At 46.8% G+C, this 12508-nt stretch overlaps 1 protein-coding gene across 3 annotated transcripts in view; it reads right to left on the reverse strand.

Annotated features, from left to right (window-relative positions):
* PKNOX2 (PBX/knotted 1 homeobox 2) overlaps positions 1 to 12508 on the reverse strand; it is a 1892972-nt gene that overhangs the window by 770174 nt on the left and 1110290 nt on the right. For all 3 annotated transcript variants that reach the window (XM_069614552.1, XM_069614551.1, XM_069614553.1), the window contains exon 7: positions 10548 to 10657. In XM_069614552.1, coding sequence (XP_069470653.1) covers positions 10548 to 10634 — 87 coding nt within the window. In that variant the 5' untranslated portion in view covers positions 10635 to 10657. The remainder of the gene's footprint in view (positions 1 to 10547; positions 10658 to 12508) is intronic.

Genomic DNA, 12508 nt, shown 5'->3' on the forward strand with positions numbered 1-12508 from the left:
TTGTTCACCCCTCCGCAGTCACCAGAGCACAAAGCTAGCTTGGAGAAGCCCCTGTTCACAACTCTGCAGTCACCGGAGCACAGAGCTAGCCTGGAGGATCCCCTGGTCACCACTCTGCAGTTCCCCAGAATGCAGAGCTAGCTTGGAGGAGCCCCTGTAAACCACTCTGCAGTCAGCGAAGCGCAGAGCTAGCTTGGAGGAGCCCCTTTTTAACACTCTGCAGTCATCAGAGCACAGAGCTAGCTTCTCCTGTTCACCACTCTGCAGTCAGCAGAGCTAGCTTGGAGGATCCTCTGTTCACCACTCTGCAGTCACCGGAGCACAGAGCTAGCCTGGAGGATCCCCTTTTCACCACTCTGCAGTTCCCCAGAGTGCAGAGCTAGCTTGGAGGAGCCCCTGTAAACCACTCTGCAGTCAACAAAGCGCAGAGCTAGCTTGGAGGAGCTCCTGTTCACCACTCTGCAGTCAGCAGAGCGCAGAGCTAGCTTCTCCTGTTCACCACTCTGCAGTCACCGGAGCGCAGAGCTAGCTTGGAAGAGCCCCTATTCACCACTCTGCAGTCAGCAGAGCGCAAAGATAGCTTGGAGGATCCCCTGTTCACCACTCTGCAGTCAGCAGAGCGCAAAGATAGCTTGGAGGATCCCCTGTTCACCACTCTGCAGTCAGCGGAGTGCAGAGCTAGCTTGGAGGAGTCCCTGTTCTGTTCACCACTCTGCAGCCAGCGGAGTGCAGAGCTAGCTTGGAGGAGCCCCTGTTCACCACTCTGCAGTCTCTGGAGCACAGCGCTAGCTTGGAGGATCCCCTGTAAACCACTCTGCAGTCACCGGAGCGCAATGCTAGCTTGGAGGAGCTCCTGTTCACCACTCTGCAGTCACCAGAGCACAGAACTAGCTTGGAGAAGCGCCTGTTCACCACTCTGCAGTCAGCAGAGCGCAGAGCTGGTTTGGAGGAGCCCCTGTTCACACCTCTGCAGTCACCAGAGCGCAAAGCTAGCTTGGAGGAGCACCTGTTCACCACTCCGCAGCCAGCAGAGCGCAGAGCTAGCTTGGAGGAGCCCAGAACTAGCTTGGAGGACTTGGCCGCTTGCTGCACTGGCTGCAGTGAGGCAGCACAGAAGGGCATTCACAGCTTCGAGGGAAGCGCACTTGCAGCATAACTGGCAGCCACGGTCTGTGACCAAGTGTAACAAGAGAAGCACTTTTAATTAAAACGCATTTTCCGCATGAGCAACGACTTCAATTTTCAAAAAACGTTGGAACTTTTGTGCTCAGCATTTCTGGCATTCCAACCTCGTGTCAAATTTGTGTTGACAGAAAGGTAAATTAAGACTCTGTAAAACAGCATTGAACTCATCTCAGTGCATAGCAATCTGGGGCAGGGGATTTCTGAGCACTTCTACTCTGTGCCCCGCTAAGGACAGAAATAGGACCACATGTTACATACAGAATCAAAGATTCTCCCCATTCCTATCTGTTATGCAATGTTATGTTACCATAGCTTGACGCGGTATCATGGCGCTGTTACTGAAGGCCAGGAGACTGACTCGGAGAGAGAGAGGAGAAACAACTATCCAGGCCAGTTGGGATATAGGAAAGTTTTGAGATCCTTACCAAAATTAAGGTATCAATAAGTCTCAAAGACACGGGAAAGGCGTTTCAAAGGCGGGGCCCCGCCACAGAGAATGCCCGGGGTACAGGCATGTGTGCATATAAGAGTGCATGTCACATCTAGTAAAAAAGGGACAAACCAGGCAAGCTCAAAATAGTCCTTCTATTTTCTTTACTTGTCTCCCAACTCCCCCACGCCCGCCTTGGATACAGCTGGTGATCATGTATGTGCGAGGCGTGTTGAAAGATCCCAGCTGTCTTTAGTAAGCGTGCACCTTTCGCAGCCCCAGGGGTAAAGCCGGAATAAACAGTTGGAGAAAGATACAATAAGGTAGGGGGCTGCAAAATGTAGTGTGCACAAATAAATATGTACCAAACATGGACTCACTAGATGCTTAGGGCTCCCCTGCATAATAGTGTCCATCATGCCCATGCAAACACAGGAACGTGGTAGGGTTTCCTTTCAGATGGGATATCTTGAGGTCCTGCTTTAGCTGGGGCTACTCCCATTAAGTACATTCGAATATTGCAAATGTTTTCCTGATTTTCCATTTGTCGATAAAGTTCGCCATTAATGGTGTCAATATTCAATAATACTGATTCGAGTATTTTAAGAAAATGGTCACTGTCGAAAATGAGAAATTACTCATTATGTACATTTCCTTTTTTTTTTAGACAGAGTCCCCTTATAAGAATTCATTCTTCACTTGATGGTATGCCTGAGCGAGAGACCATGTTTATACTTTGCAAAATGTCACAACATCAGATATTGGTCTCTGCACAGCCGACAAATAAGTGAACGTAATCGTGCGTTGGCACGTTTTATTTCATTCTGTGTGGACGCTTTATAAAGCACTATAGAGGGCCGCTTCAAAGCACATATCCAAGAGGTCTCACCTTATATCACGACTTTTTTCTCCATCTTTATTTTCCGAATTTGACAACTCGAATGTGTTTCAGCATTGTACAGTATCAGCAAATTACTTTCTGAGAAGGGCAGATTAACTTGAAAGAGATGGACGCTTATTGGGCCTACCAAAATCCCTGCACCATCTATGTGGATTTACAGGTCACTAAGCACAGAGGTGTCTCCCCAATTACCAAATCATTCAAATTGGCTCGAGAAAATGTTGTAGTTGTTTGCCCAACCAACTTCAAGACAATTCAATTAACAGCTCATTAAAATGTATTAATGATTAAAAAGAATTTTGAGCAAAGCCCTTACCAGCCAGATTGTACATTTCTATTGATCCTTGGTCTTGATCTACTTACAACATTCTAGATCAGAAGATGGATATGTGTGAACACAAGACAAATTACTGAGCACATAGCACGTTAACTTGCCATCTGCTCAGGTTCACAATGCATTTTGTATTTTTTGTATTTTTATTACATTTCTATAGAAATTGGCACCTAAACACTGTACAAAAGAACCAACTAAATAATCACATATACAGATGAGAACCAACAGATTAAAGGGTAAGAAGATCTGTTTCAAATCAAGCCTTAAAATGTGAAAAAGAAGATGTAGAACACAAAGAAAGAGGAAGAGAATTCACATTGTTTGGGGCCAAAAGGTCAAAAGAATGGAACCAAGGAGAAGAACAAGGAGCACGAGGGACAGCAAGAAGAAAAAGAGATTCAAAATGAAGAGAAGGAGCAGGAATATAAAATGAAATTAAGGAAGACACCTATGGAGGTGCAAGACCATAGAGAAACTTGAAAACCACACAAAGAAAATTAAAAAGTAGGCGATTTTCAAAAGAGAGCCACTGCAAAGAAAGTAGAGTAGAAGATATAGAATCCTGAGGAGCAAGAGAACGAAGAACCCAACCAATAAATTGAACCAAGAGGAGCAAGATGAGATGCAGGAAGGCCAAAAAGGAGAGAAGATCAATAAAACAGGTTTGAAAAAAAATAAAAAGAAATATAAATAAAGTTTAGCAGAGAAAAAGTAAGAAAACTACAAGTCTTTTTAATATTTAAAAGTCGATAGCGACAGGAGCGAGAAATAGAGGAAGCATGATTAAAAAAAAGATAATGAAGAATCTAGAATAACACCAGTATTGCGAGCGGAAGAAAAGATAGGAAGAAAAGGAGGAAAAGAAAGAAAAGGTGGAGGAAGAGGAGGAGGAATATTCAAAGCTGGAAAAAACTGAACCTCAGTCTTGTTGGGATTAAGATGTAAGCAGTGGAATGACATCCAAGATTGTATTGCAAGCAGCCAGGCAGAAAGAGAGGAGTGAATAGAATTAGCAAAAGAAGGAAAAGATAGAAATGTGTGTGAATCATCTGCATATAGATGGTTGGTAAATCCAAAAGACAAAATAATAGGACCAAGAGAAGAGGTATAAAGAGAAAAGAGAAGAGCACCAAGGACCGTGCCTTGAGGGACACTGTGAAGAAGCGGGAAAGTAGGAGAAGAGTTTCCAGCCTAACAGACAGAACAAATACGGCCTGTGAGATAAGAATGAAACCAGTGTAACACTGAACCCTGAAAAGCCAAATTTGAAAGAGAAGAGAGCATAATAGTGTTGATCAACTGAATCAAAAGCAGCCGAGAGATCAAGGAGGACAAGAAAAGATAAAAGTTTAGAGTGACAAGCAGAAGAGAATTAGTAACACATAGAAGTGCAGTTTCCTTAGAGTGGCAGGCTGGAAACCAGGCTGAAAGTGAGTTAATAAGGGAAGAAACTTGGAGATAAACAATACGCTGAAGGAGTTTGAAAAGTAAAGGAACGAGAGAAATAGGGCAAAAATTAGAGGGCAGGGAGGGATCAAGAGTATTTTTTTCAGATTAGGAGGTATAGAAGTGACATTCCATATGTCCCCATGGCTTTTAGATTCAGCCATGCAGCACAGAAGGTTTTCTTTCCATTGCCACCTCAGTCGAATACAATGATGATGTTTACAGCACTGGTTCTCGTGCCGAATTATTCCAGATCAGAGATCCATGAAATTAGTTCACACTGGGTCTCGGATCCAGGCAAACTACTTGTGCCCATTAAGGTAACCAATCTGCTTTTGTTCCAGAGACTGTGATTCGTACTCGGATCACCAGGCCTAAAGTCATGTGACTTACCCACTACACCACAACCACTTCTGCTTAGAATGATTGTGAATCTTCCTGTCAGGGTTGAACTCTGCAGAAAATACTCAAGAACAGCTTTGTAAAGAGGTGCATCTTGTTTAATTTGCTTGCAACATCACAGGACACTCTTCCTTTCTTTAATAATGTATTAATCTCCTGCCATGTAAATGTTGAATTATGGGAGTGTGGGGGTGCTGAGTAGAACCCCCCTGACCCTAGCTTACAACCCCTGCTCCTAACCGTCCTGACCCCCCCCCTCCCCCGTGGCGGGTGGAATCCCACAGTTAATAATTTCCATTTTCCCGCAATGAATAGTGTTATATATAGCACCTCAAACTCGAAATTCCAGTTTGAGAGACCTCATTATTAGCCACGTTTGCGGTACTGGATGCACGACCTCAGAAGGATGGAGAGATAGGTGTTCCCAGAGGAGTATCGATCCGTTTTCTGAGCGCCAGATCATCCTCATAGGGGATGCACATTCTGTGTTTAGAGCTAGCCACTCTCCTCAAGGTTTTAGAACGTGCATGTGCTTCTACAATGTACGAGATCATATTGAAAAATACTTTGAAAAATATACAATGACCGATTTTTAGAAATGCTAGTATTACATTCTGAAGAGAGGGGCACTGCTCCAATTTTCTGTAATCCCTGCACCTGTAATTTGTAACTATGTTCCACTAGGATACACCTCCTATAACGATTCACTTAATTTGGCAGAGTCCCTTTATTTGGTATCAGGTGATATTATCCCCACCAATAATATCGCCATATATTTGGCCGTGGGGTAAGGCCATAGGCAATATTATTAGTGGGTATAATTCCTGGGGCAATTAGGACCAGGGGTTGCAGGGGTGTCCCCCGCTCCAATAAAAAAGCTATGGGGGTTGCAGGGGTGTCCCCAGCAGGTTCCATGGCTTAATATAGCACAAAAATATGGCAATATTTTTGTATTCCGATATTTTTGCTGGGATATTATATTAACACATGGAACCCTTTATTTTCTTCAAAAATGCCAGAATTCTCCAAAAAGAAGTGAAGGAGTGGTGCAGTAAAATAGTGGCAAGAATTGCATTACCGCCACTTTTTGTGGTGGTAACGGAATTACTGACACTTTTACCGCACCACCAAGTTCAGTTTGACCTTTAATTGGATGATTTATCTGCACAATGAACTTGGAGCTACATCCTCCAGTTTAAGGCAAAACTGAGATTTACCACCCGACGCTCATAGACAATCAGCAAACAATCCCTATGGAGACCAATGGACTCCAAAAATTGGGAGTTAGACCACCCTATCACGACTCATAATTCTGTGGAAATGCCATTGGACCGAATGGCCATAAATATTGATTTTGACAGTAAATCAGCAGATGCATCCGTGATTTACCACCAAACTCATAATGAGTACCAATGTAATTAATTATTTCCCAATTTGGGTTATCGAAAATCTCTGATACAGGGTAGGAAACTTACAGCTCCCCAGAAATTCTGCACAGTGACTCCCATGATCCCTCAAAATGAAATATATTGACCAGGATCAATGGGAGCTGTAGGGCAAAACATCCGAAGATATGCTGGTAAGATAGCTCAGCAGGTTGAACGCTTGCTGCTGTGATCTGTGTGTGATCTGCAGGTTGCAGGTTCAAATCCCTCCAAGGCCAACTCAGCCTTCCATCTTTTCAAGGTCGATAAATGAGTATCATCTTCGGTTGGGTGATAATTGTATTTAAATATGTTCTCTGTAAAGTGCTTTGACGAGAGTGCTATATAAATAACACATCATAATAATTTTCCTGCTCTAATATATTGCCATCCAAATAAGCACTTGCATCCTGGGAATGCAACCATGGTTTAGCTACAATGTGTTACCCTTTATGCTTTCATGTCATCCCGTCTTCTCCCTCCCTCCCCAACTCCAACCCTTCTCTGTATCCCCTATGTTCTGAAGCGATACCACATGCAGAGCAAAACAATACCCCAGAAAATAAAGAAAGAAATACTTAAAACAATTGAACAAAGAAACCGTAACAGCCCACATCCAGTCGAAATGATCTTACAGTTGGGAGATGAAACTCTGCCACTGAGTTCCGAGATAGAACATGATCAGAAAACCTCAAAGGTCCACACACTGTGATCAAGTTCATTCCGAACTCTGCAGTATTTTAGTCCAAAAACACCGAGAGCGATTCTCCACCTTCCTATAATGACGATCATCCTGCTTTGGTGATGACTAAAACGATGACTTGGTGGATTTGTCTGGAGACTGCAACCTTATTAGGGGGTGCACTGCTTGGTGTGTCAATCTGTAAAACCTGGATCCTGGGTTCTGTGACAAAGGCACAGTCACAGGGCTAATGCCTGGTCACATATTGTGGGTAACATGGTCAGCCATGTGACAGTGTTAATAAATAGGCAGAGCAGCTGCGCCAGTCAGACCATTGACTTCTGCCTCCTGTCAGTCATTGCAGCCATCAGCTGTGGGGCGCTGCATGCCACTTTAGAGGCAGAGGGCCTGCCTCACACGGCCCTGCCATAAAGAGTGCCAGCAACCGCGGACCCCTGCGATCAGGATCCCGCCAATCCTTGCGGCCCTGATCTGCAACAAGGCGGGCCAGGAGAGGCTCCTGCGCTGGACCTTCCCAAGCACCCTCATCTCTGCTGCTGGGGCATCAGCAACCTAACAACTGTGGCCAAGGAAGGAATCCAGGCGTGCCGCTGGTCGACCCGGGGCATGTTTGGGGAAAGCCTGCTTATGGTGCTCCCTGCTGCTGGTCCAATCTGCCCCGACAGCTGCTGGCTAGTGCTGACGCGGCCCGTGACACATGGGCTCTGCCTACAGAGTCCCCCGAGTGGGCTCGAGGGGCACAACGCTGTGTTTCACGCTGTGCCCTCAACTGTTAGTGTTTCCCTAACAACCCTTGGCGTTGCCGACAAGGTCCCACCTGTAGACGGGCCAATGCTGCCGGAGAGCCCGGAACATTTTCCCTACATTGACTTGCCTATCCTTGTGGCACCCGCTGCACAGTGTGGTCCAGGAGCATGTCATTCTACGCTTCACTCATCACTTTGGCCCTGCTGATCCTTGTGGCCCCCGCTGCGCAGTGTGGTTCAGGAGCAGGTCATTCTACGCTTCACTCATCACTTTGGCCCTGCCGATCCTTGTGGCACCCGGTGCACAGTGTGGTTCAGGAGCAGGTCATTCTACGCTTCACTCATCACTTTGGCCCTGCCGATCCTTGTGGCACCCGCTGCACAGTGTGGTCCAGGAGCATGTCATTCTACGCTTCACTCATCACTTTGGCCCTGCTGATCCTTGTGGCCCCCGCTGCGCAGTGTGGTTCAGGAGCAGGTCATTCTACGCTTCACTCATCACTTTGGCCCTGCCGATCCTTGTGGCACCCGCTGCACAGTGTGGTCCAGGAGCAGGTCATTGGGCCTCATTACGACCCAGGCGTTAAGGGTTAACGCCGTCGTTAACCCTTAACGCCGGATTCCAATTTTAATGGCTCCTTTTAGCAGCCGTTAAAATCCATGGCGCTAACCCGCCATGATGCTAATTACGCCACCGTAATTTACGGTGGCCTAATTAGCGCCTTCCCCACTCCCATTATGCCCTATGGGGCAAAAATGGGAATGGGGAAGGGGAAATGGGGATTTACCGCCCCACTCACCTTGGAATGGGGTGGTAAATCCGCCATCCACCATGGTGTAAACATAGTTTACACCATGGTGGTAAAGTTGGCGTACTTACCCCCTGGGTCGTAATGACCCCCATTCTATGCTTCACTCATCACTTTGGCCGTGCCCATCTTTGTGGCCCGCGCTGCACAGTGTGGTCCAGGAGCAGGTCATTCTACGCTTCACTCATCACTTTGGCCCTGCCGATCCTTGTGGCCCCCGCTGCACAACGTGGTCCAGGAGCAGGTCATTCTACGCTTCACTCATCACTTTGGCCCTGCTGATCCTTGTGGCCCCCGCTGCACAGTGTGGTTCAGGAGCAGGTCATTCTATGCTTCACTCATCACTTTGGCCCTGCCGATCCTTGTGGCACCCGCTGCACAGTGTGGTCCAGGAACAGGTCATTGGGCCTCATTACGACCCAGGCGTTAAGGGTTAACGCCGTCGTTAACCCTTAACGCCTGATTCCAATTTTAATGGCTGCTTTTAGCAGCCGTTAAAATCCATGGCGCTAACCCGCCATGATGCTTATTACGCCACCGTAATTTACGGTGGCGTAATTAGCGCCTTCCCCACTCCCATTATGCCCTATGGGGCAAAAATGGGAATGGGGAAGGGAAAATGGGAAATGGGGATTTACCGCCCCACTCACCTTGGAATGGGGCGGTAAATCCGCCATCCACCATGGTGTAAACGTAGTTTACACCATGGTGGTAAAGTTGGCGTACTTACCGCCTGGGTCGTAATGACCCCCATTCTATGCTTCACTCATCACTTTGGCCCTGCCGATCCTTGTGGCCCCCGCTGCACAACGTGGTCCAGGAGCAGGTCATTCTACGCTTCACTCATCACTTTGGCCCTGCCGATCCTTGCGGTCCTGCTGGGCAGCGTGGTCCAGGAGCAGCTCTGCATCTTCAATGTCATCACATTGGCTCTGCCTATCCTCAAGGTCCTGCTTTGTGGTGTGGGCCATGAGCAGGACCTGCTTTGGCTGTGCCTGGAAGGGGAAGAAGTAAGGAAATCCTGTCGCCCAGATAGTGGGAGAGCGGACTCCTGAGATCTTCACTCTGTTTTCTCTGTGGTGGGTCCTGCTGGAGGCCGTGATTGCCTACCCTTGTTTGCTGCCACAACATTGGCATGGCACGTGTGCTGCCAGTAGCCAGCCCCAACATCGTGCTGGCGCTCTTTGTCATCAGGGACTGCCGCTGTCTGAGGACTGACCCGGCAGTGCAGATGTGGCCCCCGGTAACACGAGTGCGGCTTTGACTGCATGCGGCCTGCTGGCATTGTGTTCAAGGACTAATAAAGATGTCACCCCTTTTATGTACGTCTCCCAATGCCTCAGCAGACAGTGGTGTACTTTGATGCTGTGCTCCCGCCAGTCTAGTGGGCTTAAACTGGACTCAGAGATAATGAATGTCATTGTCAACCTCCATGTAAATATGTAAATTAGTAGAGTGCATAAATGTATATGTTGTATATAGCCAACGTACATAATGGACTGTGTGTAAATGTCTATTTGTCATATCATTGTATGACCTTCATATGATATATGATATGTTATTTATATCAAGCTCATACACAAGTGTTTCAGAGCGAGAGGGAACACTGCCCCCTGGCATCAGGATCTTGGTGATCCTCGTGGCCCCGCTATACAGCATGGCGGGCCAGGAGCAGATTCTGGCCACAAACATTTCATACCTGTTTTGGTAGGGGTCTTTGTGGTGGACCCTCAGGAGCCTAATACACTTTGTGCCTGATTTGCACAAGCGTGTTTCCTCAGGCCCAGAGCATATTTGGCTCTTGAGGGTGCTTTTGAAAAATTACATTGAAAAGCGGTTTTTGAATCAGGCCCTCGATGTTTTCCAAAAAGTCGCACAAAATACATGTAAAGTTAATCTAAACGAGAGTTTTATAGGCCTGATGTTATCCTGAAAACCTGGTATGGCCGTGGCTCTTTAGAACTGGACTAGGCGACCCATCAATACGCAGTGTTCTACAACATGTACTCTCTTCGTAACTAAGGGAGGAGAAGGAGGAGGAGGAAGAGGAGGAGGAGGAGGAACAGGAGGAGAAGGAAAGAGAGAGAGAGAGAGGGAGAGAGAGAGAGACAGAGAGAGGTGTCATGCACAGTGCTTTGGGCTGCTTGTTGCTGACGAAGGAACTCACCTGTTGGCTCTCTTGATACGGGGGCGGAGGGACACTCTGTGCGGCCATCATTGTCAGAGCAGGGGCCGGGGACACATGTTGCATCATGGGATTGATTCACATCTAGGACCCTGTCAGAGGAAAAAAGACTTGTTTAGTTCCAAAGGTAGAAAGCGTAAGATATTTGTGAGGGCAAAAAGAGATTGGGCCTCATTCCGGGTTTGGAGCTAACAATGGAGTAATTAGCTCCATGGTTGCCTCCGAAACCGTCCCAAATCCGGCATGGTGAATGGAGTAATTACCAGTCCATTCCAGGGTTGGAGGGACCGGTAATTCCCCATTCACCTTTTGCCCTTCCCCATTCCCATTTCTGCCCCATAGGGCTCAATGGGAATGGGGAAGGAGGTAATTACGGTACCTTTGCGGGTCCCGTACTTAACTCCTGCTAAAAGCAGGAGGTAAGGAAGGACCCGCAAAGGGACCTCGGAATACGGAGGTAAGGGATTACCGGCATCGGCACCCTTACCGGTGCCGGTAATTCCTTACCTCCAACCTCGGAATGACCCCCATTGTTCTTAATTGACCACCATGGAGATAAGCACCTGCATCAACGTCCATGTGTAGGTGTGTAACACCGTTATGGGGTTGCGTCAGTTTATAAAATGGAAGGAAAAAGCGTGCATGTGAGTTGCGGTGATAGCCTTCCTACCTGTCCTGGAATACCTGGGCCATCCTTTGTAGAGTCAGCTATTTGCAAAGTTGTTTTATTAGAAAGACATCGGAATTCATTCACAAAGTGTACCTTTTTAAGTATAAGTTACACGTTTACACATCGTTGTAACATATATCTGAAAAGAGTATTCACAAAGACATCGGGTTTAACTCATTTCTGTCAAAAAATCAGATTGATTTACACGTCATTCACAAAAATCCAACAGCTCCATAGAGGAGCAACTAGTGTTTGCATGTTTTAGAACATTTTTTCACTCCACGACATAGTGCATCGTACGTACTCCACACACCGCGCGTATCTGCACACGTGTTCATGCATATGTAAGCAAAGGGCAGAGAGCTAGCAGAGTGGGTCTCTGGTATGAGGGAGGCCTGCACTTGGCATGTTGGAATGCCACGGCGCGGCCATTTTAGACTTGCTTCCGTGCGAGATCGGCAAATCAAGTAACATTTACAAAGAAACAGAAAACTCACAAGTTGGAGAACTCTGGCAAGAAGAATGATATAAGCGCACAATAGTGTCATCGTCCATCAACACTTTCATTCACAGCGTTCGGGGGTCAGATGATTTAACGCTGGCAGCCATGCTAGGTTTTCCTGCTTCTACAATATGGACAGGTTTTGCCCCAATCAATTTTACATAATGATTTTTGCAACTCTCTCTGATTCAATGTCTTGAAACCCAGACATGGGCATGGGCAACATCAACTTCGACGTGGCACAGATCTGCGAGATCACTACGCTGGTAGCATGCGCAGAATAAATGCCTCCGACATCACAAGACATTACATTATGTGGGCACTGTGAGGAATTCAACCATCCACACGGTGGGTGTGTGCTCGCCTGGGCTTTAAAGGAAATTGAATGATGGTAGATCAACCTCACACATTTTTCTAGTCTCACCGCATGACATACACATAGACCGGTGTACTCTGGGTGGACACAGCCTACAGGCGCTGTCCCCTCGGTCTTATTTAGTAGGAATATGACAGCTTATAGTACATCAAGACATCTCAGAAGGGGGAAGTCAAAACCTTCCTCCTGCCATGGTCAGCCTAATTAATTATCATAGGCTCCATGCATCCGCCCTATCTGTTTGTTTACCCTCTGCAGATGGAGGCAGCAATTAACAAAATTAACATACTAATAGAGTAAACTTCAAACAGGCCCACATGGGGTCTGGCTGCAGAGTTTTAACAAAATAGACAGCAAACCCAAACAATCTTTGATATGCACTGTGTCAACCTGAA

This window comes from Ambystoma mexicanum, chromosome 9 (genome assembly GCF_040938575.1).
Source record: "Ambystoma mexicanum isolate Mex_15411 chromosome 9, UKY_AmexF1_1, whole genome shotgun sequence".
Classification (NCBI taxonomy): Eukaryota; Metazoa; Chordata; class Amphibia; order Caudata; family Ambystomatidae; genus Ambystoma; species Ambystoma mexicanum.